Below are 26,737 nucleotides of genomic sequence, written 5' to 3' on the forward strand. Positions count from 1 at the left end.
TCCTTTAGATTTACTTTCCTGAAGAGTAGATAGACTAATTTTGGCTTTTTTTTTATTCCAATAGAATTTTATGATAGCAGAGTCCAGCGATTGGAACCAGTTAGACGTAGGTTTAAATGGAATCATTGAAAATAAATAATTAATCTTTGGTAAAACTTTCATTTTTATAGTAGCTATCCGTCCTATTAAAGAGATCGGAAGATTATTCCAGCGCTCCAGATCACTACGGATACTATCCAATAATGGTGAAAAATTTAAAGAAGTTAATTCAGTTAACTTTGGTGAAATTTTAACACCTAAGTATTTTAAATTACCTGTAGGAAAGGAGTATTGTGGATCCTGACTTGTAGGATTCCATGAATTTTCTGTAATAGGTAATAATGTTGATTTTGTCCAGTTAATAGAGTAATCTGATAAGTGAGAGAATTTAGTTATTAATTTAAATGCTTCCCCTAGCGAGATAGCAGGTTCTTCTAAATAGAGTAGTAAATCATCGGCATATAGATGAATTTTATGTTCTATTGTCCCGGAGTGGATTCCTTGGATCCGTCTATCCTGACGTATAGCTAATGCAAGCGGCTCAATAAATATAGCAAATAATAAAGGAGACATTGGGCACCCTTGTCTTGTTCCCCTTTGTAGAGTAAAACTCTGTGATGTAATCCCATTAGTAGTAACTGTAGCTTTAGGAGAATCATATAATATTGAGACCCATTGAATGAATGACTCCCCGAAGCCGAATTTATTTAAGACAGCAAAGAGGAAGGACCAGTTAACTTTATCGAAGGCTTTTTCTGCATCCAGCGAAATAACAACTGCCTTTTTATCATACCGCTGTGACATACTAATCAAGTTAAAAAGCCTCCTAATATTATTAGTAGAATGACGACCTTTAATAAAACCTGTTTGATCGCTATGAATAATTGTCGAGATTACTGTCTCTAGTCGAGATGCCAAGGCCTTAGCGATAATTTTATCGATAATTTTTCTGGCTTTAATAAAAGTTTAATTGCTGCTATATTCATATCTTGACGTATATCACCCTTACTTTTAATTTCAGTTACTACTCTTAGAAATAATGGAGCAAACATTAACCAGAAATGTTTAAAAAATATAGCCGGAAAGCCGTCTGGACCAGGTGCTCTGCCATTAGGCATACTGTCTAAAGCACGATACAACTCATCTATAGTAAGCGGGGTATCTAGAATATCTTTATGTTCAGTAGATAACTGAATTATATTTAAGCTATTTTGGAATACCTCAATATGTTCAGGGTTAGGTCTATTAATTTCTGAGTATAGATTTCGATAATAGTTATAAAAAATATGGTTAATTTCTTCTGGTGATTGTGTGCATTCACCATTTATATCTTTAATAGCCGTCATAAGAGATTTTTCCCGATTCCGTTGAAGTTGATTTGCCAGGAATTTACCTGATTTATTATTATGTTCAAAATTATTATATCTCAACTGTTGTATTATAAACTCTGTCTTTTTAGATAACATGTTATCTAACTGTATTTTTATATTCTGTAGTTCTATCCATATTTGATTATTTGGGTTTAATGCATATCCATCCGTTAGTTGTTTAATTTTATCTTCCAGGTATTTTTCTAATTTTTGAAAATAGAAAAATAAATTTGGAAAAATAGCACTCCATAATCTTGTACTTTATGAAAACATCTATATGACATAATTCAACAGAAATAAAAATATACTTTTCTTTTTTTGGTCACACTGTATCATTTGAATGTCCATTGTTGTGCTCTTCAGGTATAAAACAGACATTTGGACTAATAATAATAGTCATTCTTTGCAGAGGATAAAGAATACACAAAGCATAGTTATCATTGTGTCATGCTTTTTGACGGAAACAAGTAAAATAGTGTTCAGTTCATTTGGTTGCGCTTTGCTCTGATTGTATCCATATTTTATTTGGGGTAAAAAAAAAAAATAGTTAAGTACAATCTAAATGGTTTAACTCAATTGATAAATGTATTATGAATGTATTTAAATTTCTTCTCCGTTCTCTCCTGCGCCCTTGATAAGGCGTTTGTTGCCCCGCTTGCCGCCTGGTCCGCGGGGCTTAGCGAACACTTGCTTCAAGGTATGCTCCATCGGGTGGACCTCCTCGTACAGGAAGTCTTCTGTCAGGCCGTCGCCGCTGTCTATCTCCATCTATACACACAAAGAAGAACATCAGCAACTTCAGAGTGCTATCTTGTATTCATCTTGATAAAGAGGAAGCCCTCATAGTCGAATACCCCTGCAGGTGATAAACTCTACAATGTGATGCAAATGTCCAGGAAAAATATGTTCAAAGTGGCATCATGCAAAATGTAAATCGGAAGCGGAAAAAGTTAACATTTTGTCTATAATTCATTTGATACTTTCATTATTTTTCACATACAATTAGTACCTTTAAAAACACATTTTGCAACTGGTTGTCGACTGAAAATGACATCACAAGGGCTCAGTCAACCAATCGCAGCTCACCTATTTTCTAGGTTTGGTCACGTGACATTCACAAGCTGAGCTGTGATTGGTTACCTGAGGCCTTGTGACGTCATTTTCAGTTGACAGCAAGTTGCAAAATGTGTTTTTAAAAGTACTAATTGTACATGAAAAAGAATGAAAGCATCAAATTAATTATAGACAAAATATTAATGTTTGACTGCCAAAAATGGCTAAATAAGTAAAGTATCCCTTTAACAAGAGTATTAAAACTTAGAAAACAATATTTTGTTGTTCATTTTATTGTACATTTAGAACAGATATAAAATTTGATTAATGCTGAGTTAACTACTGGATCCATGCGATTAATTACAAGTAAAAATTGTAATTGCCTGTCACTTCTAACTAGAATGTTATAACCCAAATTCTAAATGTTATTCATTACTTCTTAGAAATCTGTTGTCATTGTTTTGTAGCATTTTTCTTCTGCATTGCTTCGTGTATGTGTTAGAATTTATTATTTTTTTTTGTCCAATCAGATTTCAGCCTTTATCTGTTACTATGTAAATCTAATCTGCTCGGGGACTGCAGCAGTGCTGGCTGACGTTCCTTTGACAATATTAGCAAAGGGAGAGTTCCTTATTAACCAATCAGATTTTTTTTTTTTATTCACCAATTGATGATGTTACTATTTTCTATTTTCTGTCCTCTATTGCTGATGTTATTAGATTAATACAGTATAGTGAACCACTGCATACTCACGGTTTGGCACCGGCCGATTCGCATAGTCCCATAATTATTTTTTTTAATTTTTACTATTTATTTTTTCCCCCACTAGGTAGCACAACTACAATCTAATTGTGATTTCATCCACCCGCATGAGAAAATCAAAAAACTTGTGGTCCACTTTCAATTTTCATTTAATTTAAAACATATGCACCTTTTTGGTCACTTCTAGCTGGTAATCGTTCTCCACTTCCTCCAGGAGCCGATTCTTGCAGCTGGAGTACAACATGCGCTCCTTTATACTGCAGGTGTACCCAGGCATGGAATATATGAACACTGGAAGACATCCATTCACAGCATATATCAGGTGTGTCCAAACTACGGCCCGGGGGCCATTTGCGGCCCGCCATCCATTTTTTAGTGGCCCGTGACATATGCTCAAAATGGCATTTGACTTAGTTCAATAAAATAAAAACAAAAATGTTTGGAGATGGTCAAAGTAAGAAAGGAGGGTGTCGAAAAACAGGTGCCATTAAAAGTTATTTTAGTTAACTAAAACTAATGAAAAAACTAAAACTAAAATTCAAAAAACTATTTCGTTAACGAAATAAATTAAAAACGAAAAAAAACAAAAACTAAGTGAAAATTTTATGTTTACAAAATAACTAAAACTATAATTATAGCAAAAAATGTCCTTCATTTTAGTCTTTGGTGTGATTTTTAGCAGATTTATTTTGATATCAACCGGAATACTGGCATTTGAAAGTATGTGACACATATGTAACATCATCTAGCAGCAGCCAATAGAAAAGCACCTTCAGATGACGTCGCTCACATGGTATTTTTAAATATTACGCACAAGTAATACACATTAAAAAAAAAATATATATATTATTACTGAAACTAACAAAAACAAAACTAAAACTAAGCATTTATTAAAGAACTAAAACTAATAAAAACTAACAGAACCACCCTGAAAATTAATAAAAACTAACTAAAATCAAAAATTCCAAAACTATAATAACCCTACTGCCATATTACAAATAAAATGGTTTATATACTGCAGCATTTTTTTAAATATGCAAAAACACAAAGAAATAATTTGTCAATTTTTAGGACTAAACATAATTTCTCTGTGGCCCTTACGTCCTGATTTTCTGTATGTGGCCCTCAAATGAAAAAGTTTGGACACCGCTGGCATATATTATAAGTTGTTAAATTAAAGATATTTCTTTAAAATGTTTTGCTACATTTCTCAGATCATAATTGAATTTCTTCAAACTACTTGTTCAATTTTCACATGATGTTACTTCCGTACATAAAAAAAATCAACCTGTCAAAAATGGGTTTTTTTTTAAATTGATTTCTATTAGGTTTTAAAAAAATGACAGCTATTGATTTAATCATATAGATTACGCAAGTGCACACATAGGGTTGCAAAATGTCAGGATTTTGGAAAACCTTGGGGCTGCATACTGACCCAGTGCCTCCTGAGTGCGGCCCTGGTGGGAATGTTTGAAGACGAAGAAGTGGTATCTGGGCGAATCCGTGGGGATCCTGCACGGAAGCTCCCGGGTCTCTGTTGGCTTGGTGTGAACCAGCTCGATGGTCTCTTTCTCCACATCCAACCTCTGCAACGCGACAGACCTTGCTCAGTCGCCAAAGTCACACGAACATCACTTTTTTTCGACATATTTTGGGTGAATGATTGCATCAGAGCTGACCAGCTGTATGTAGTTGATACGTTTCCGCTTCAGCTGCTGCAGTGCTCGCTTGGCCTCTTCTTGTAAAGGGAATGCGAGACCTTGAGAGACTTTTTTGTCTATTCCGAACTCTACTGGAACCTAACCCGCAAGCCACCAGATAACAACTCATGTCAGACTGTAGTGTACAGGAAACAAAATTGAGATAAAGAGATATTTTATTTTCCCTTGGATACACTGTTAATACGGCATTTAGAGATATGAGTGGCCTGTCATGATTTTTTTTTTTTCAAGATACAAGCCACTTCATGACTAGCAGCACTTTGGCACGTATCATTTCTTTAAAAAAAAAAAAAAAAAAAAAAAAAAAAAAAAAGAAGAGGAAGAAGCTTCAAGCTGTTTATTGCCACTAGCAGTTGACATTTCCAGTCAACAACCACAAAACGTTGCCTTAGGATTATCCACTGACACAATGCAAAATGCCATAAAGAGGCTAACAAATGCTATTGCTAGTTGCGGGATTATAACCATTTAGGAATGGTAAAGAAATACATGTAGGCAGAAATGTAACGATATTCACATGCAAATATTTTTTATCTTATGTGAAAAAAGGTGAAAAACGATTTCTATGAATAGAGTCAAGGGCAAAAGACTTCTTTGTGTGTGCCTCGATTTCTGTATTATATCGCCCCCTGGTGGCCATAGTGCACACACCAGGAGCATAATTTGGAACGAATTAATGGAGTTTTTAGTCAATTCACTGGCAAATAATTTATATCTCCATTCTACAACCATATTTGCATACTAAACTTTAAGACTAACTTCAATTATAATGATTTAGTCAATTATGTATTTTCTTTGTTAAAATTTTATATATTGAATCAAGCTGCTGAGTTTTTTTTTTTTTTTTTTTTTGCATAGTCAAATACAACAGTATAATATGTATAAAAGTATTTTTACATAATGTTACATACTCTTGCACGTGGAATCCCAATTCGTCTACGCTCATCCTGTGGAAAACAAAATTAATTCTGTATAAGCTCAAAAATCATAACACACATGCGTCCGCACACACAAAAACGAGAACTTACCCATACAACTTTATCCTGTAAAGAAAAGATACACACTCAAAAAATGAAATAAAATGAAATTAAAATTCACTTCTTCCACTGGCAACTTCACCTCCGTGACTCGAATTCGTTGGAGTTCCTGTTCGGCTGCTGTGAGAGGCGCTGGAGAACAGCAGGAGGTCATGTGACGCAGGTACCCCTGGAAGCACACGTCATCCTGCCAATACAGACAACAGAAGGAGGTTACTTCAAGGTGGCCATTTACAATCTTCTTGAAATTATTTTTTTTTATTTTTTTACTAACCTCAACTGTGCCAAACAGCTCGTCTTTGATGTGCCCTCCCCCGAATTCTTTCTTCAATGTGGCACGAGTGGCGGCGTACACCATCTTCTGTCTAACCTGCACGGCACATACAGTATTACCTAGATTTACTATACCATATACACAGACAAGGGATGTCCCGATCATTTGGTTTTTTTTTTTTTGCACTCGAGTCCGAGTCACCTGATTTTGAGGATCTGCCGATATCGATACCTGATCCGATTCTTCGGCAAAGTATTAAGGAGGGGCGGGAAAAAAAAAAAAAGTACTTCCATTTTTTTCCTTTTTTTTTTTAATTTGAACAAAACCATCCCAATAATTTTGGGGGGTGCCATCAGAAGTGTACAAAACAAATAAAACGATTTGTTTGGCAATATATATGTTTACCTCTGGATGACTTTGTTGCTTTGTAGCCCCTAAAATAATAACCATAATAAAATAAAATTGCCAAAAATGAAAACTCCCGATCATTTTCTCCCGATATCGATCAGCTGAAAATGACGTGATCGGGACTTGGTGTCCGATCACAGGATCGGGACATCCCTAACACTGACTGTTGTATACACAAAAATGTCAGGAAAAGCCTCCTTGAACAGATGAAATTGTCTTCATTTGGGGTTAATCAACAGCATTTGTGTGCTGACTCCCGTTTAACATGAATTTAAAGTGATTAGTTAATTGTGAACACAGCCACACCTCCAGTTATGCGGGTGTGCACACTTACGCAACCACAGTATTTGAATTGTTAATGTTTACTTCCCAGGGCAGCACGTCGATTGAGTGATTAGCACGTCCGCCAACCAGTACTGAGAACGCAAGATCGAATCCAGGCTCCAGCCACCCTGGGTGGAGTTTGCATGTTCTCCCCGTGCCTGTGTGGGTCTTCTCCGGGTACTCCAGTCTCCTCCCACATTCCAAAGACATGCGCGGCAGGTTAATTGGGCGCTCCGAATTTTCCCTAGGTGTGTTTGTGAGTGTGGATGGTTGTTCGTCTCCTTGTGCCCTGCGATTGGCTGGCAACCAGTTCAAGGTGTTCCCCGCCTACTGCCCGAAGCCAGCTGGGATAGGCTCCAGCACCCCTGTGACCCTTGTAAGGAGCAAGCGGTTAAGAAAATGGATGGATGCTTACCTCCCATCCCTTAAAAGAGTTGAGTTCATTAATGACGTAAAAATTTTGAAATAATTCAAACTGAAATCTGACATTTGAACAGGGGTGTGTAGACTTTTTAGATTCACTGTTCATGCATGTCGAATGATTAGGGAGACTTAGAGCAGAACGGCAACTACTTGTACCAACTTTAAAGCACACACGATTTCCTTCTCATGCTGATGTTTGTGATATTGTGACAGAGGCCACAAACGTGACCCGGCACATGCAGACTTGGACTTGTTTTTGTTACGCCTGCTTTGCTGAACTATAGTAACAATTGGAAGTGAGCTAAAGGGTACAAAAGAGATGATTCTGCATTAATGGACCGAAACATTTTATGGTTGACCAACACTACGCTGACATTTGAAGTCATGTGCATAAAAAAAAAAAAAAAAGATACAATGAATGCAGTTAAAGATATAAATAGCACACAAAAAGTCTATTGTATTTTTAGTTCGGGGTCGCAAGTGGCCGGAGCCAATCCCAGCTGACTTTGGGTCAGGCGTGGACTGATCTGGACTGGTCTCACTCATCACAGGATCAGAATAGACACTTTCACAATCTGCCCGTTTGTAATTGGGCCCGAGCGATACGGCCGGTGTTCACAATGCGTCCTCGGGACCTACTGGTGACTGGTCGGGTGACCAGGCGATGAAGATCCACTCGTACCCCAGTGCATTCTGGGAATCCAGCCGGTAGAGGATGTAGCACGGCTGCTGTGGCGTGAGTAGAGGTAACAGGAAGTGGTCGTAGTCCTTGTCCCAGCTTTGCGCTGGCTGTCCGCACGACTCGAGCACCAACTCCTCTGGCGGACAAAAATCAAATACCTGTAAGTTTATCAAATGTATCCAAATCCTTTAAATAAACAAGGCGTGGTTACCATTTTGGATGACGATCTTCATTATCCTCATGGCACCTCCCCTTGCTTGGGCCAGGAAGTCTTTAAGCTCCGATGTTGCTAAAGTGTAGCAGGCACAATGTAAACGGTGCTGTATTTATTTACGGTGATACCCCGAGGTAGTTTTGGAATTTTTCATTTTAGTTAGTTTTTATTTCATTTTGAGTTGTGCTTTTTAAATTTAGTTAGTTTTAATTAGTTTTCAGGGTGGTTTCCGTTAGTTTTAGTTTAGTTAGTTTCAGTTAGGGATGTAACGATAAGAGCGATATTGTGATATTAAAACTGCCAAAATATCGCCGTCGTCGTGTTCACAATAATTTAAATGCAACACATCTGTTAAAAAAAAAAAAAGTCAGGTTGATTTCCATTTGTGCAGTTCTAGCACACTCTGATGGCTACTTTTTTTTTTTGTGCAATTTAATTTTCATTAGGGATGTTTTGACCCTTCTATGTTTAAAATCTACGCTAACGGTCAGATGTAGGGGTACGTAATATGCATGTGAACTCAATGTGTGCGTGCAAACATTCATAACATAATAACATAAAAATAATAAAACATAATAACATTGATGTTATGTACAAAAGCACAATACTGTGCTTTTTTTTTAGTATGAGCTTTTTTTTTTTTTTTTACAGTATTGTGACTTTTTTTTTTTTTTTTTTTTTAAATATCTCCAACCTCCCCACAATACCGTGATAATTATCGTACCGTGAGCTTCATATCGTGATATCGTATCGTGACGTTTGGATATCGTTACATCCCTAGTTTCAGTCTTAGTTAAAAAAAAATATATATTACTTTTGCCCAATATTTAAAAAAACACCATGGGAGTGACGTCATCCGAAGGTGTTTTTCTATTGGCTGCTGCTAGATGATGTCACTTTTGTGTGACACACTTTCAAATGTCCTTATTCTGGTTAATCTCGAAATAAATCTACTTAAGATCACATTTAAAATCATCCCCAAAGGCTCATGCATTGAATTAATTACCAAAGTTTTTTTTTTTTTTTGCTTTGACTTGTAAGCAATCACTTTAGTTATGAGTGAACTTCAGGCTCCAGTGAAGTGAAAAAATTTTTGCAATTAAGGTGGATCTGCAAATTCACTAACAAATTGGACGGCAAAAATTGCTTCCTGACATTTGCGCGCAACGCTCAATTGTGCTTCATTCACCCGTCCAGTTTTCAAGATTAAAAAAAACCAAAGTAAATAGTACCATAAGAGAAAGTATTCCAGTGGTGGTAACTCTACCTTCTTTTAAAATATGAAATTGCATCTATTTAACATTAGGCTGGCAAAGCTGGCGACACCGAAAGAACCTGAGACACCACATGCAGTGACAACATATGATCCAGGCCGGAGTCACACGACCCCACAAAGCAACCCAAATTGTGATGTTAAATGATGGCGAAAAAAAATGATTTAAATCGACACAAACACTTGCTTCAATCTTTAAATTCCAAACAGATGAATTTGGTGCTGAAAACGACATCTGCAGATGTGTTACGTGTCACCATAGTTACCAAACACGGCACTCTCATGAATAATGTACGATCAGGTGAGAAAGGTGTGCTTTAGACCAACCAGCCCTCTGTGCTCCTGTTACCAAAATTTATTCTGTATATGTGCAAAACCCTCAAAATGAAGAATAGAAATGTTTGACATTTAAATTTCTGAGGTTCCCACTGGCATGAAACAATTCGTCTCACAACAGGTAGAAAGTCACAGTCCTTTTTAAAATTATTTTTAACGAATATAATAATATGCGCATGAATTCCTTGTAATCTTAAACAGTCCAGTATACATTAAATTACACAATTGTAAACAAACGTAAAGAAAAATATGCATACCGTTGATTCCAGTTTGGTGTGACATGTTTTGGCAGACAGCAGTCCGTTTCCAGATCCGTCTCTGTCCTCACTCGTCTGACTCTGCAGGAAGTCGACCGTCCGCTGATGGCAGACCAGCGCGCACAGAGTGACACCAACTCTGGAAGGGGGACGCTGGAGATTCTTCACACCTGAAACGCAATCTGCGGAACTGGGCGGCGGATGAGTAATATTGCGCCTGTCAGTGGATATGGCAGCCTGACCACTAATCTAAACCCCCCCCTAGTGGATCACTGACCAGTGACCACAGCCTCAAGATTCTGCACGGCAAGGCTTGGAGAGCCAAAGGTGTGCCCAGGTGTTGTTCTTGTGTCACTGACCTGCGCGGATATTTTATTGCCCCTTTATGAGCGCATATCATCTCAAATTCCAGCTCACAGAAATATGACACCAGGCAAGAATCTGACCGTTTCAACATTGCTCCCTGGACTAAGGATAGTGGGTGGACGGCAGTGTGCATTTCGTGTATTAAAGTGAGTTCAGGGATTTGTTTCTAAATACATTAACCACCATTTCAGTTTTAAAATGGCGCCCACTGATACCCAAGCATCTCACATGAGTCGTCTCTTGCACACAATTTTAAAACTTGAGGTCCTTCATTTATCTGGCACAATTGACAATTCCAAATATTAAGGCATTTCTGATATTTCCGCAATGCAAATGCTTCCTTTACACAGTGAAAACAAACGGCGGATTGGATTGCTTTTGCCTGTGACGAGCAGACAAACCAGTCTTTTTTATAGCTGCCAAACAACATTTCATCACATTACAAAATCCAAAATAATCTTTACAAATCAAATTACAACAATCCCAAGTCCAATTGTTTTCAATGAGCTTCCTTTCACTGAGTTGACTTGTGACGTAAGCTCGGAATTGTTATTACTGGGTCAATTTTTACCATTAGGCCTACAAAGTGCAGTTAGCTAGCTAGCTAGCTAGCTACCCTACACCCCAAAAATGAATCTTCCAAAAATGTCACAATTTCCAGAACAACTCTTTTCTTTAAATTCCCAAGCAAGACGATGACGGTGTGGATATGCTAGCTTGCAAGCTAGCTGGTGGCTAGCGCCCCTTGTCACAGCATGGAAAGCCCCTTGACGACACGGCGGCAGAAGGCAATTTAAGTCCATGAAACTCAATTTATATTGGGTATTCCACGAAAATTAGGGTATTACACACTAATCCAATCTTCTCAATCTTTATTAATAACCGCTCAGAACATTAACAGTTCATTCAGAATGCATCTTGTGTCCTGTTATTCTTAAAATTGTCTGTTCTCGTCGCCAACCTCAACATAGCAGGTTTTGAAAAAGATATGACTGGGACAGGATATCTTTTCCTTCCACTTGGTGTCACTTTAGACGATTCGCTGAAAGCTGTCATGAACCTGAACTATGGTGGCCCAAACTGTAAGTACTATTGTATTTTTGTACCAGTAGAGAAAGGAAATTAAAATATAAATACACTGAACAAAATGTCTTTCTCCCTCATCGCCTTGCTTTATAGCAGATAAAATCACTCCAAAATGCCAAGGGCATCAACAAATACGCCGCTCGGTAACCAAATAAGGCAATGATACGAGCATAGTAGACAGTTTTTCAGCGACAGATGCTAGAATGTTTCTATTTATTGTTACAAGATTACATAGTTAATTCTTCCTTTTAACATTTTGTTCCCATGACACAGTTGACCTTACGGTGAATATTTCATTCTTCGTTAATCCAAAGTCCATTGGAATACATTATGATGCCATCTCTGTGATTTCAAAGACAACTTTTTACTCCCACCCAAAAAATATGGTTGAAATACAAATTAGGTGTACGCAAGCAGGTTAGGGTTAAATGCATTGTAAATTAGCATCGCTATCCAAGAAACTAATTGTGCTAGTTCTATGGGGTGCACACACACAAAAGTGTCTCGTAGTGAGGTAACCTGTGACAGGATCGTGTATTATTCATTTAGGGGCGAGTACATAACCCAAGCGTTCATACATTTTTAATTAATAAGAACAGCCTCCCACCCATACCTATTAAAATCACATAAAAGGATTAAAGTGAATGAGATATGCTTAAGGATTCTGTGTTAATACAATAATTTTGAAAAATACAAATTAAAGCTAAAATTTGCTTCCGTTTCTGTAAACTACCAGACTTAATAAAAATCAAAGGTGGCTCATTTGTTGGTGGACAAGTACAAATAATTGAGTTGCCTCTGTAACAACAGTACAAAAGTAGTACGGTATTTTTTTTTTTGCCAAAAATGCTGAAAGCTGAAAGCAAAATTGTGCAGAATTTTTTGTTAATAAATAATATGACGTATTGTCTAAGGCACAGACAATACATCATATTATATATAAAAAAAAAACATGCTGAAATAATAACACTTATATTATTATAAAAGCATTTTTTTACCTATTTGAATTGAACAAAAATATTTCTCGAAGTCTGCGGGAAAATTAATCAGAATAAATACATGATTTGCAGTTTTTTTTCTTTTAAGTAATGGTTAGTCCAGGATTATCACAAAGTAAAAAATAAAACATTTTTTTTTAATTGTTATTTTTTACAATAAAACTTCAACATTCAAATGAAGAAACACTGGTAAAAATGAAATCCAAACTATGTTTAAAGAATACAATTCAAACAACCGACTGGGGACGTTTAAAAAAATAAAAAAAACTACTAAAAAAATAAAAATCTTTACATAAAACAATAAAATACAGTCCACAAAAATTTAGCCAACATCAGTCTGAGGTAAAAAAAGCAGTAAAGTGTCTGATGTTGCCACATTGTGCACACACATTACAAAGTAAAATACATTCCAAAATACTAAAATACACAATAGGTTGAGTTTGAATTATAATAAAATCTTACATGTCGTCAACACCCGGGAGCCAAAATGTCTGTGGAGAGGGCAAGAAAAAAGGGCACAATTAGAAACCATTTGAATACACTAAAGTAGGTTGCTATGGATACTAGGAGTTGAATCGAGTAGCTGACACCTCGATTTCAACACAATGAGGCTTATAGCTTGAAGTCCATTATTCGCCAATTACGGATTTTGGCATTAACAGATGGTGGGTTCGCGCAGCAAACCAGTAGCAGTGCACAAAGCGTGAGGAAATATTTGATTAAAAATGCAAACTATCAGATTATATCATCAAATATAACTAAAGCAATAAAAAAAAAAAAGAAGGAGCCGAGACTCAAATCGAATCCCGAACTTCAAAACTGTGAGGCAGATTTCTAGGACCCGATTCTACCCCATTAAATACCAACACATGTGTTTCCATACAGCACCCTATGTGAAATTAGCATGTGCGCAGGGTCTAATAATGCGCTGTGCATTATCTTACCATATTTTTGCAAGCGGTGGCAAAAGTCATGTATTTGGGGTTAAACTGCATGGCGCTGATGGGTCCCGGATGTTTCCCATCCAGCACAGCGACCTTCATCTCGTTCTCGATGCTCCAAACGTGGACTCTCCCATCCTCTGAGCCTATCGCGGGAGGAGAAGGTATGTTAATAAAGTCACGCGGTAAAATAATCTTGGAGATAAAGCAAAGGATGTACCGATCATGACAAACTGGGAGTCGGGGGTGAAACATGCCTCCAGTTTTAAGCCTTTGTTGTTGTTGTAGCCCTTGAAATGAGCAATGATACGCAAGGTTCAATGATTCATAGTGATTGTATAGAATCATAGCAGGTGTGGAATGTTCTTACAGAAAACTTGTGCATCATGTCTCCAGTGAAAGAGTTGAGGATGCAGATCATTCCGCCATTGGTTGAGATGAGAATCTGTTTGCCATCGTCACTGAAATTCAGTCCGGTCCAGTCACAGATGCGATTCAGCCTCACTTCAAAGGATTTAAAAGGACCCTTTCACAAAAAAAACAAAAAAACAAAACAAAAAAAAGTGTTCATTTTAGTGTCACACCAGAAGTACAATTACCTCCTGCTTCTGTGCTGAAGAATCATGGGAAATGTAGTCATATTAGCACAAACCAACTAATTTGACTAAATGACTACATATTTGGAATGGGCTGATTACAGCTTACAGTGGTTTTAAAAATTTAAGGTTTAAAATAACCGCCAAATCGCAGAGGTCGCTGCCCTGCTTTACTTAACTAACCTTGGCAAAAGCGCGGATATCATACAGTTTAATGGACTGTGAATCCACTCCAGCGGCAAAAATGAGCCCATCGGGGTCAAAGGAACAAATTGGTCTGTCGAGAGGCTCGGTTTGACCCTGGAATACAAAAACAAAGAATGTTGGCTTGATAATGCCTTATTATAAAGATCCATCCATTTTTATTTTCTGCAGAACTTGCCGTCATTCTATTCTAGATGACTTTTTTTGGGGTGAGCGGTCCCTAACACTGATCACCAGCCAATCACAAATAGCCGAACAATGATTCATTATTCATAATCACATCTCTGGGCAGAAATTAGTCTTCAATGACCAACAGTACTTACTTTCCTATGCCTACTTAGATCCAAAACTGATGGCGGCTCATTAAAAAGGCTTGGAGACAGACGGTGATAAAAATCCAACAACAGCTCCACATTTTCTTTTAATACTGTCCATGATGGTTCATGGCTAAAATTTGAGTCTGCTTTCATGTGACTCACCTGAACGTTTTCTATGCGTAGATCCCAAATGCGGATTGTCTTATCCAATGAACTCGAGATGAACCTTTCCTCCACAGGTGACATCGAGAGAGCAGTAACTCTGTAAAGCAATTGCGGAACGTTAAAGCAAGTTACAGAACATATTGAAAGGGGGACACTAATTGGGACAAATGTGCCGTTAAATCAGTATAGCGCGTCTATTATAATAAATGTGTGGTTCCTTTACTCACTTTGCAGTGTGACCTGAGAAGTATCTGATGTACGTCATGTCAGGCAGTGACAGCAACCGTATTGTATCTATAAGTAGAAAAAAAAAAAAAAAGTGGGAATAGAATTACAAGTGATTTATGAGTTTTCCGACAAGTCATGTAATGAGTTCCACAATATAATGCCCTCGTATTTAAATTATTCTACATTTCCTTTGCGCAATGTTGATTTATTTACCGTCCATCTTATTGGAACTGTAGATGACTTTTTCGGAATCTCCGTGGGCGTATCGGATCAAGTCTGCGCCATACTTCTTGCTGGGCACCGTCTGAACGGACCTGAGAGGAGATCACTGCAAAGTTAAACACAAATCATGACAGTAGGTCTACTTGCACAATCTAATGTGGAATCAAATGTTTTACGTTTTATAATGGAAGCGAGAGGTCTGTTTGTTTTTTTAAATAATGTTTAGTATTGCAAATGTTTCTTTTATTTTGCATCCATGAAATGCAACCACTAAAGTGATGTTTATTCTGCAGAATTTGTAACACACCCAAGTCTCTCATTACAAATAAAATTATATGCATACTTACTTTCCGATGGTCATATTATACACAACAATTCTGTCGTCGTTGCTTGTTGAGATTGCTTCCTTACCATCCGGACTGTAGACAAAACAATTGACTTTATCCTTATTTTCTCGATATGTTCTTGCAATCCTGAAACTCCTCAACACGCTATCCGTGATTTTCATGTTTGCACACTCGCGACACAAAGCTCACTATAAAATGCACAACATGAAAACTAATTTGCACGTAATTCCATCAAGATTTCTTCATACCGTCAATGTGCACGCTTCAGTTAAAAACTCGTTTTAAAACCGCGTAACGATCCAGCAGGCAACTGCGCAAAAATGTTTAAACAATAGTAACTTTATTTTTAACAACGCGACTTCGGGCACGGGCGGGTTCTGTCCGTGACGCTGGGATTTGAATCAACACAAAGAAGTCGGCTACGAAAGTAGTAAAACGAACGCACCTATATGGACGAAAATTACATCACCAACCCGGAATTGATTGACATTCACATTATTTTGAAGGTCATAAAATATTTCCCCCCCCCCTGTATTTTTGAATAGCACCTTTTTATATATATTTATATATATATACATAATATGCTATTGTACGTTTAATATTAAGTATTAATTCGTTTTAAGGATATATTTGAGCTGGGGTTTTTTTTGTTTTACGACTGCGTATTGAGAACAAACACCCGGAAGTATTTAGATGCTACACTCGCATGTTATATGCTCGTCTAAAGGTATAATCTAAATCTTATCTTTTTACTCCTATTATCACTATGAACCGCTGTACAAGAAATATATACACTAGTGACTGGTACTGCCTTCTCCGGTCTCTCAAAAAAACACGGACAAAGTGCCACCAGTTTTCGGGAACGACTCTTATTTGCCTGAGCCGCGGTCAGACCACGGCTGCAAAGCAAGCTCCAGATGCTGGGAAAGGAGAGAAACCTCCACTTCGAGCCATTGACTTGGCTCGAAAGCTCCGGCAGGAGAAGTCCAATACCCGGGCAACGGAACCCCCTGTGTCCGCCCAACAGAAGAGGGTGATGGACTTGAAACGGTTCAGTATGCAGCTTCAAAATGTTCATCCCAATGTGTTGGCCAAGCACCTGAAGGGAGGCGTGCTGTACCAGGATCAGCACGTGGTCATCATCAACAAACCCTATGGTGTTCCTGTCAGAGGTAAAAAATAAATGTAACGGGTGTTTCGAGAGATAGCAGGCGATATAATTTTTTAATTTGTGATTGTCTTATCAGATTTCTCTGGGGAGACGTCCATCTCCTCCGTGCTTCCTGTCCTCTCCAAAATGATGGATGGTATGAAGGTCAGATCCCATTCTCAACTGCTACCCTGTTTAACCCTGGAGAAGGAGATGACAGGTGCTCTCCTGCTGGCAAGGAGTGAAGAAGCGGTGGAGCATGTCCTGGAACTCAATAGAAGTAATCAAGTACAGAGAAAGTACTGGTAAGTTTTTGTGTCTTAAATATGCTTTGACTCGTAGTACATTAGTCCAAATTTAAATTGATTTATTTTTTTGGATGGAATTGTTCTCAGGCTTGTCACAGTGGGCGTACCAGTGCCGTCTGAAGGCATGATTGACATTCCCATCATAGAGAGAGAAATTACAGGACATCAGCCTCACTACAAGGTACTTTTTTTTTGCTAGTTTCCTATTGTTATAATTATTCAACCTAGCTCCTTGTTATATGTGTAAAAAAATTTTAAATTACAGATGGCTTTAAGCCCCATTTACAGAATGAATGACACCAGCAGTGGACTAACTAAAGTTCGAGCCAATCGTCAGTCCCTTCCTGCCGTCACAAAGTACAAAGTCCTGGACAGTAACGCCGGATGTAGCCTTGTGGAATTGCAGCCTTTTACTGGTGAGGAGGATTGGATCGAACGACAACCAAAGTGTACTTAATTGTGTGGAGGGGATTAAAAAAAAAAATTGTTTTCACAGGAGTGAAGCATCAAATGAGGGTCCATATGGCATTTGCATTGTCATGCCTCATTTTGGGCGACCACAAATATTCACACTGGAGCAAACTGGCACCACAGGTAGCGCCATTTAAACATTGGCTTGATATATTTTTTAACAATTCTTCAACACCAAAAAGCAAGACTAATCCAAATTATCTTTACAAACTCATAAATGCAATATACCTCCCGCTTTGTGTACACAGCTCGTAACTGCTTACATTCTGACCCGCAGAAATTACCGGAGCACGTTCTGGGGAAGCTCGGCCTTGAACAGAGCAAGATCCGACATCTTCCGCTCCACTTGCACGCTCGTCAGCTGACGCTGCCCAAAGTCGGTCATGGCACCATCAGCGTGCTGTGCCCCATGCCCAAGTTCTTCACGCAAACGCTTACTCGACTGAATTTAACTTTTCCTAAGGAAAAAGATGAAACAGCAACTTTGTGACCATTTAAGTTAGATACTGTATAGCCAATATTGTAATTTTAATAAATGTATGTAAACGTGTGTGGTTGTTTTTTTTTTGAAGCATCGTCATATGAATGACATTCTGAAAACACAGAGAGAACAATGGTTAACACGACTCCCGTTGCAGGAACTGTCAACTTGTATTTAATCATCTGTACACAAAGATGTTGAAAATGTCTGAGTCTCTCAATCAATCACAACCTTTGACCTGAGAAAGTTTCTAGTCTCCCGAAGGGCTACAATGTAGCACTTTACCTTGAGACAACTTAGATCAAACACTTTGAAAACAGGCACAAGGTCATCTTTATACATAACACAATACAAAAAAAAAAAAAAAAGGTGAGCAGTGGTCCCTGCAAGGAGGTTGGCATGGTAACAAAAAGTATGAGGTTAAAGAAGAGTAAACGGTTAAATACCCTCATCTTGAAAATACTTGAAACCGGAGCCGTTTCCATTTCCCCTCCTGGTCCAGACTTACATTCCTTATATCAACCATGGATTCGAGTGAAAACTTTAAAAGGACAATTTCATTTGCGGGCTCCAACAACTCATTTTGATTGATCGAGCCAAGTGGAGGGCAGCAGTCAACAATCGGTGATGGAATTGTACAATCTTCCTCTCGATCCTCTCTTAACTCTCGGAGGCGGCGCCGATGATCTCCTGGATCTCTCGGACCACCAGGATGCGGGCCAGCGTTTGCTCCACCTGCCGGCTCGTGAGGGGCTGAGACGAGTACCACATGGGACTGTTTGGCGCCACGACGGGCTCCGGCGTCATGTAGTACGTGTCGTTACGACCTTTGACGCTTTGAGGGCTGGAACGGGGAAATGAGCTTCAGTAAAGAGGGAAATATCGTCCATAATATTTGAGTGCAACTCACCATTTGAAGAGATAGAAGTCATAAAGTTTAATCGGACAACGAAGTGGATTCTCTGGATCCTCGATCTGCTCGTCATGCAAGTCATCTGGTCCTGTGAATTAAAATCATACAAACAAGTAAAAACAAAGTCACACTTTTTTTTTTTTTTTTTTAAATATCAAGTGGCAGTACCTTTGTGTGAACTTTGCCCTTTCAGAAGGCGGATAGTAGTTGCTTTGTCCTTCGTATTGGTGGGGTTCTTCCTGGTGTGTCTTAAGACCTTTGAGAAGGCCACCTTCAGGTGTTGCTCAGGTGTTAGCAGACGAAAGCACCTGCAGCAAAACCTGCGATTAATTGACCGTCCTATATAATGCCACACGATGACAGCAAAGCACTACTTTTCCAAATGACGCTCCTCCGCTCACTTCAACATAGTTCCTTGACACCATAGCTTTCATATTACAGAGGGCTTTTGTCTGTGAATAAGTACGTTTTTTAAGGATTAACGGAGGATAAATTCTGCCCAAATATTTGTCAGTATGTTGAAGTCAATATTAAATATGTGGGGGAACTTTAATTACAAATTCCTTTTATTTATGTAATGTTTTAATAATTCAACACTTTCATAATTTATTATATTTAATTTATAAATATGGCCTTCATCACTCAGTGACCTTTCCTTCCGATCATGTTTCCTGACACTACTACTCTTTTAAATTTGGCCCATTTTTTGCCGATTAAAAAAAATAATAATACGGATTACATTGGACAAAGAATGAAATTCCCACATCAGTCAACCCATCAAAACCCGCGGCCTATTTATGTCTCTGTTGTAAAGCAGTCAAATGTTCTTCCTTTGTTTCATATTATTAATGCACCAAAATTAAGTTATTTTATTCATTATATACAGTAGATATTTTTTGTATTAAATATCATCCTTGAAATATCTATCAGTAGGCCCCAACATCCTAGTAAAGGCAGTTAGAATTACAGCCAAAATAATAATAATAATAATAATAATAATAATAATAATAAAAAATAAAAACTCTATTTGAGGTTTGGTGTTAATTTACTCAAGTGGATGACACACCTGCAGTCCATTAGGTAAAAACCCAACTCACTTTGTGTTAAAGTACATCAGCGTTGTTAACAAAGTCCAAGGTGAATGTGCGCCGAGCTGTTTACATTCCCACAGCATCTCTTCTGTCACATGACTCGGAATGACGTAACCTTGCAAGAAGAGAAACAAATATGAATTCATGAAGTCCTAAATAAATAAACACAATGGTGAATGATGGGAGTTTTCTTTTTTGTACCTAGAGGATGGACACTGGGCTTCCAACCAGTCAGGAGTTTATGCAAACTCTCGCAGAATCGAGTGTAGTATGGATCAGAGAAAACATCATCCACACGTCCATTTTCAAAGAGATACTAAAAAAAAAACCAACAACAACAACAACAATCGAGAAACAGAGTTTCAGACAACCTCATGGTGTATTCAATGAGCAGGATTACGAACCTTTTGTATACATAAGAAGACATAATAAAGAACATCTGGAGTGAATTGTTCCTCCTCTGATCCTCGGGCTTCCTGCGTCATCAGCGCAAGACCAAGATTCAGCTCGGCGACGGCACTGGAGATCAAGTCTTCCTGAAAACGCAGCGGTTGGCGACCTGGACACAAACACATCAGCATTTACGGATAGAAGTTCTTAACTCACTAGTTGGAAGTCCATGAGTTGACTTACGTCCAATGGGTGCAAGCTTGGTCTTGTCTTGCTTGCTGAGCTCGTCATTTTTCCTCTTTACCCAAAGCTGCCAAACCTCCAGGCCCTCTTCTGGCTTCAGAGAGACGGGAACTAAGATTTCTGCAGACGGTTCAACATTACCGTCGGATTCTCCTTGTTCCTGTGAAAGACAAATACAATGAATGTTTTTTGACACCATTACTGCATGTCAAGTCAAGGTTAACGTTCATTAACTTGTCTGATCATCCACTAAATATTTAACTTTGCATGATAGTTTGCATGGATATTAGATTATGATAGAAAATATCGTGGTATCACAGTATTAAAATTAGGGTAGGTATCAATTCAGATTCCCAAAATCAATTCGATTCACATTGATTTTTGATTCAGGTAAGGATTTCATGCAGTACCAATTTTACTTTTATATGGAAGACATTTCCAGAAGTACTAATGCTGCAAAATAGAAACTTCTTTCCCTTACTTTGTGTATTAGCAAAAATATGAATATTTACATTTAGAATTGAATCCAATAAGTTACATTAATCATGCATCATGTATGTTTTATTGAATATGACCTTATCAAAACCATAAATAATAATTGAAATCAATTACAACCACAGTGCTATGTAAATAAAGTGGTTCCAGTGGTAAAAACACATTTACTTGTATTATAGGAGACACAGCCATACCACATAATTCTGTTTTTTTTAGGCCCAATTCTTACCTTACTTCTTTTGGGGAGTATTTGGCACGTTAATTTACGGGGAGAAAAAGCTGTATTAAAAGTAGTTTTGTTCCGATACCGTTTTTTGGCCCCCTGATACCGGTTCCGATATCATACCGATACATAAGGTTTTTTTTTTCCCTCAACATGAAAAAGCTGTCCTGCCATTGGTTCAGAGCATTCAAGGGCCAATAGGATCTCTTAGATCGACATGCAGTGAACATGTCACAGATCAGTGAATGTCGTGCACGAGCAAGACACAAGATGCTGTATCCAAAATCCTATATTAGTGTTGGAAGTGAATTAGTGAATTAATGGTATCGGCATGTTACTTGAGAAGTCGCAGATACCGATACCACTGTTTTAATGCAGTATCGGCACCTCTGCCGATACCAGTACCGGTATCGGAGCAACACTAACTAAAAGTATCGATTCAAGGTATTATGAATCGATATTGGGCTATGAAAAGGAATATGATTCGATAGATATTTTAGACCCAGCCCTAATTAAAATTACAGCTAAAAAAACATTTTTCCTCATTGAACATTTTATTTGTAAACAAAATGTAGAGTATTTAGTACATAAACCTACCTTAATATCCTCAATTTTAAGTTTAAATAAATAAATAAATGTTAACAGTCATCTTCTGTTTGAATTCCTCTTAGCAAGTCACAGTGTCCCATTACTGGTGAGGTAGTTTTAGAACAGACCAGCAGTTTTTTTGTTTTTTTAAGCAGCCAATCATATTGTGCCCTGCTTCAACATCCCCTCAAACCCCCCCCCCAAAAAAAACAGGTGATTAATGCCAGTAACGCCAGTTATTGACATCTTGACGTTTTAAAGCAACAGTAAACCATCAAACCGGTCATCAGCCCATGCCTAAAAACCAGATCTAACCTGAAGATGGAGTTGTTGTTCACTTCCGTCATCTTGACTCTGTTGCTGACTGGGGTCCCATATGTGCACCGACTGTGTTGTATTATAAGTCCCTCCTACAGTCTGGACAGCGACTGGGATGTGAATGTTGCCATTCATGAACTGAGCGGGAAACAGCGTCTGCACTATTTCTTCCTGCGTCCCGCTCGACACGGCCTGTACATCCGCCGACCTCGCAAGGGAGCTCGCGGGCTTTCCGTTGGCGGCGGCAAGTTGCACCGTGTTGTACGTCTCCTGCGGTATGGCGATGTGGGTCACGCCCTGCTGCTGAGCGGTGGAGTACACGGGGATGGTCCACGTCTCGCCCGCGGGGCCCGTGATCGTCCCTGTGGCGCTGTACAGCTGAGTGCTGTCGACGGTCAGCAAATCGGGTCTCAGGGACACGTAGTTTTGTTGCTGCCCTTGAGGGATGGCGATGACCGTGGCCACTTGCTGCCCCTGCGGAACGGCGTAGGACACCGTCAAGGGGGCGTCGACCTTGCGTTTCTTGGCCGGCGGAAGAACAGACGAGGCGGTCCCGGGCCGCCTCTCGGTCTCCCTGGGAGAGTTCGCTTGCTGCGGAGGAGATATGGCCTCGATGGTTTGGATGTGGATCTGTTGCCCGTCCGGTAGTTGGATCTGTTGTCCATCTTGTAGTTGGATGTGCTGCCCTCCCATGAGTTGAATCTGCCGTCCATCTTGGAGTTGAATCTGTTGCCCGCCTTGGAGCTGGATGTGTTGGCCACTTGGCAGCTGAATTTGCTGGCCGTCTTGCAATTGAATCTGCTGTCCAGTCTGCAGCTGAATCTGCTGCCCGCCCTGCAGTTGAATCTGCTGTCCATCTTGCAGTTGAATCTGCTGCCCGTCTTGGAGCTGAATCTGTTGCCCGCCCTGGAGCTGAATGTGCTGACCACCCGGCAGCTCAATCTGCTGTCCGCCTTGAAGCTGAATCTGTTGGCCGGCCTCCAGTTGAATATGCTGGCCGTCCGCCAGTTGGATCTGCTGCGTACCTTGCAGCTGGATTTGGTGACCGCTCGCCAACTGAATCTGTTGCTCTCCGCTTACAGCCGCTACCAGCTGCGCCTGAATCTGTTCAAATAGAAAATGTTTCGGAACAACCGATCACAATGGCATCGTTAAGGCGCTTCCAAAAAATAGCGGAGTAAATCTATTTTATTTATTTATTATTATGTTTATTATCATTAAATTTCTAATGGCTTTCTATACTTGTACGACAATTATCAACGTTAAAATATTACTTTCATTTTTTTTTCTCTGTACTATTAATAGATGTTTTAAAATTGGGATTTGTATAATGTTCTATGGGATTTTTTTTTAAATATTTTTTTGGGTCCAAACTTCAAACAGTTTAACCTCCAAGATTCCCCTGCACTTTATTTTTGAAATGGTACCTGCTGCTGCTGCTCCTCTGTAAGCTCTTCTTGCGGCACAAGTTGAGAAGTTGACATTCCTTGCATGTCCTGCAGGACCGGCTGCTCCTGGATCTGGACCTGGGACAGTGGAAGAGAAGGAAAGACCAACAAGCCAAAGTATTACAAATGACACCGCTAGGAATCAACAAAAAATTAACACAAAAAAAATTATATATAAAACTTTTTTTATTTATTTTTGTTTAAACTGTGCACCTTCACAAACCTTCATTGTGATTGACATGACCAGAGAGCTATTCATTTTCACATCTCATTTTTATTCGGTGGTGTGCTGTGAGATTTTTCTGATGTGTAAATATTGTGAAACATTGTTATATTGGAGTAAGGCATGGGTGGGCAATAATTGGAGCACTTGCTAAAGGCCAAGCCAACATGTTAACCTAAGCTTCATGGTCACTATGATGGCTGGAGAGACCGGATGTGGCCCCAAACCATACTTTGTCAAAGAAAATGTAAACTAAACAAATTACTGAAGAGTATATATGGTGTTCTGAGCTAATTTATTGTCATTTGTACTTTAGAAAATGCACAACTTCTATTATTGTCAGCAGCCATGAAATTTTCAAACTGACTTGTGTATGACAATTTACTGAGCCACAAGGTAAATTCACAATCTGTTTGTATAAAAAACAATGAATAATAATAATGAAACATGAATAATCAAACCTGCACTTGAAGTTGTTGTTCTGGTTCTGAATGCATGGAAAGCTGAGGTGAAATCTCTGCTGAGGTCAGTTGTACCTGTCACAAGCAGTAATTGGAACACGCTAGACTCAATTTAACCAATAATGCAAGTCAATAAAGGATGTTCTTACTGGACAAGCCAGCTCCAAGAGCGAGCCAGCCACTTCTGTGCTGTCAGTGTAGACGCAGTTGTTGGTCTGCTCCTGGTAGACCATAGCTGTTGCGGTGGTTGTAGTGGTGGTCGTCCCTCCTTCCTGACTTAACTCCCCCTTGGAAAGGGACTCCAGGAACTCCTTCATCCTGTGCTGGGGTACAGTTCGGGCCTTCTGGCGCACGTATTCGTCAAATGAAACCACACCAGCCTCCTGCTCGTTCATTGTCTCTGGACCTGGAAAAACAGAAGAGCACTTAGCACATGGCCTTATAATGACAGGGCAGATGTGCGCGTAAAAGCCCTGATATGTTTAATGGTGATATTGATCACCATTTGTACTAGTTATTCAAATACAGGTTAAATAAAATAGGTATGTATGTATGTATGTATCCCTTGTGATTTTACACTAACCTGCCATGCTGGCTTTCATTTTCTGTCACTTCCAACACATTTAATAAACTCTAATTTACTTTATCATTGGAATCGTCTTTAAATGAGTTGTAATATTATAATGACAATGCTGGTTTTATGTAAATCATGAATCTTTTGAAATATAGTGCACATACACAATGCAATATAATTCCATATTTGAATGGCAACCTACATGATTAACTGGCGCCGTCCGTCGTTGTCGTCTTAGAATAAATACTATGATTCGTCAGCTATTTTTTTTTTTTAATAAAACAGCGTCCAGCAAGTGTGTATTTCTTAAACATTGATTATTAAATGGAGAAAAAAAACACAGACACAAAATATGCTAGCTTGTTTGAGCTCACGTACAAATCGAATCTGTACATAAGCTAAGCTAACTATTAGCAAGCTAGCATCGCACAGCTAGCCGAAATACATATTCTCGGCCCGTGTGATTATCTCGGCATATAATGTTTAATATGTTTCATATCGCCTAATAAGGTCGCGTTGTCTTAAAAATGTCAAGAATAAGCTACACATGCCGTCACTTCGTAACGCAACACGCTCGCATATTTACAACAGGCAACGTCGCTAGCTCGTGCTAACGTCCGGATCCTGTCATGCTACCTTAAATAAAATGAAATCGTCTCCTTTCCGCCAAGGCACGGTGTTTAAAAGTAAAATGCCGATAATCATCCAGCAACTACCATCAGCATGCCATCCACCCCGTCGCGCAGTCCATGCAGTGGTAGACACCAACAATGCTACGATTAGTTTGCAATAACAATTTCACAGCAGCGGTGGTGAGCAGGCAGGCAGGCGAGGTCTCTGACGTCTGCGTCTTCTTTTTTTGCACCCAGAAATCCAGGCGGTTTTCGAGACAATCGAGGGCCACCGGGCTCCAGCAAAGAAGCGAACCTTATTCACCCACAAGCATGACAATTGCCAACGACAAAATATGCAATAGCATTCTTTGTGCTTTATCCAGATAGATTTAAAAAAAAAAAAAAAAGACGGAAGAATAAGGCCTTGAAAAACAGGCGATGCTGGTCTGTCAGCAGTATCGCCGACCTGCAGTATAACTAAAGCACGCATTTCAGTAATTTCATTTTACAAGCATTTCTGATGTCATCATATCGGCGTTTATTGTTGTCGTTTCAATATTCCTGAAAAAAGCACTATGAATTAATTGTAATGCGGCAACTGTTGTGGAACCGCAGCATCATATAGAAAACTGTTTCTAATATTTATGTTAAAGGACATTTTAGAGATATCTGTCAGTACAACTTGTCAATTTTATTTATAAATGCTGAATTATTCATAAGTCATATTGCATATGTGAATGTCTAAATAAATGATGACTGTCAAAAACAATAAAACCAACTTTAATGGTAGGATTAAAATACTTTTTAAAATTTTAATTAAAATATATTTAAAAATATAATACACATATGTATGCTTTTTATATCTAAAGAAATATAACGTCACCAATGCAAAAGGCGCCATTTGTTTGACTGGCGCTGTATCCTAACTTGTTTCATGACAGTTGCAGCGTTGCTTGACAAACTGGAAGTCATGTCCCTTTAACAGTATCTAACCTAGCCAGTCCCCCTTAAAGTGCCCGGCGTGTGCGGTTGAGGGCGTCCCCCAGCTAGCTCCTCTTCATGCGGCCTCGCTGGTCCTCTTAAGGTGGACCGGGAAAGATGTG

At 38.8% G+C, this 26,737-nt stretch overlaps 4 protein-coding genes across 7 annotated transcripts; 1 reads left to right on the forward strand and 3 right to left on the reverse strand.

Annotated features, from left to right (window-relative positions):
* Window positions 1-2,003: 2,003 nt before the first annotated feature.
* On the reverse strand, window positions 2,004-12,618 carry twf2b (twinfilin actin-binding protein 2b). Its single transcript, XM_077528557.1, has 11 exons — window positions 10,174-12,618; window positions 8,305-8,382; window positions 8,051-8,229; window positions 6,257-6,352; window positions 6,065-6,169; window positions 5,974-5,988; window positions 5,857-5,892; window positions 4,904-5,023; window positions 4,660-4,810; window positions 3,394-3,515; window positions 2,004-2,177 (listed from the first exon to the last, which is right to left on the reverse strand). Exons 1-11 carry the CDS (start codon window positions 10,196-10,198, stop codon window positions 2,010-2,012), a joined length of 1,095 nt encoding a protein of 364 aa, XP_077384683.1. The 5' UTR covers window positions 10,199-12,618; the 3' UTR covers window positions 2,004-2,009.
* A 121-nt stretch (window positions 12,619-12,739) lies between these two features.
* On the reverse strand, window positions 12,740-16,082 carry LOC144023285 (WD repeat-containing protein 82-like). Of its 2 annotated transcripts, XM_077528559.1 has the most exons (10): window positions 15,892-16,082; window positions 15,644-15,715; window positions 15,288-15,388; window positions 15,074-15,140; window positions 14,844-14,943; window positions 14,344-14,460; window positions 13,935-14,090; window positions 13,785-13,854; window positions 13,568-13,710; window positions 12,740-13,114 (listed from the first exon to the last, which is right to left on the reverse strand). In XM_077528559.1, the coding sequence occupies exons 2-10, from the start codon at window positions 15,655-15,657 to the stop codon at window positions 13,082-13,084; spliced, it is 801 nt and encodes a 266-aa protein (XP_077384685.1). In that variant the 5' UTR covers window positions 15,658-15,715; window positions 15,892-16,082; the 3' UTR covers window positions 12,740-13,081. The 2 variants fall into 2 exon arrangements, with proteins under 2 accessions (XP_077384685.1, XP_077384684.1); XM_077528558.1 differs by having other exon boundaries at window positions 15,644-16,082.
* Window positions 16,083-16,129: 47 nt separating this feature from the next.
* Window positions 16,130-18,122, forward strand: rpusd4 (RNA pseudouridine synthase D4). The gene is made up of 6 exons (XM_077528555.1): window positions 16,130-16,815; window positions 16,891-17,098; window positions 17,189-17,282; window positions 17,367-17,517; window positions 17,598-17,695; window positions 17,850-18,122. Exons 1-6 carry the CDS (start codon window positions 16,410-16,412, stop codon window positions 18,060-18,062), a joined length of 1,170 nt encoding a protein of 389 aa, XP_077384681.1. The 5' UTR covers window positions 16,130-16,409; the 3' UTR covers window positions 18,063-18,122.
* On the reverse strand, window positions 18,072-26,045 carry LOC144023282 (transcriptional regulator QRICH1-like). 3 transcript variants are annotated; one of them, XM_077528552.1, is made up of 12 exons: window positions 25,737-26,045; window positions 24,596-24,852; window positions 24,447-24,521; window positions 23,742-23,840; window positions 22,312-23,418; window positions 20,691-20,850; window positions 20,462-20,616; window positions 20,259-20,373; window positions 20,064-20,172; window positions 19,135-19,274; window positions 18,964-19,054; window positions 18,072-18,897 (listed from the first exon to the last, which is right to left on the reverse strand). In XM_077528552.1, the coding sequence occupies exons 2-12, from the start codon at window positions 24,839-24,841 to the stop codon at window positions 18,714-18,716; spliced, it is 2,481 nt and encodes an 826-aa protein (XP_077384678.1). In that variant the 5' UTR covers window positions 24,842-24,852; window positions 25,737-26,045; the 3' UTR covers window positions 18,072-18,713. The 3 variants fall into 3 exon arrangements, with proteins under 3 accessions (XP_077384678.1, XP_077384679.1, XP_077384680.1); XM_077528553.1 differs by having other exon boundaries at window positions 25,657-26,045; XM_077528554.1 differs by lacking the exon at window positions 25,737-26,045 and adding an exon at window positions 25,223-25,650.
* Window positions 26,046-26,737: the final 692 nt, after the last annotated feature.

The sequence above is a fragment of the Festucalex cinctus genome, chromosome 8, assembly GCF_051991245.1.
Source record: "Festucalex cinctus isolate MCC-2025b chromosome 8, RoL_Fcin_1.0, whole genome shotgun sequence".
NCBI lineage: Eukaryota > Metazoa > Chordata > Actinopteri > Syngnathiformes > Syngnathidae > Festucalex > Festucalex cinctus.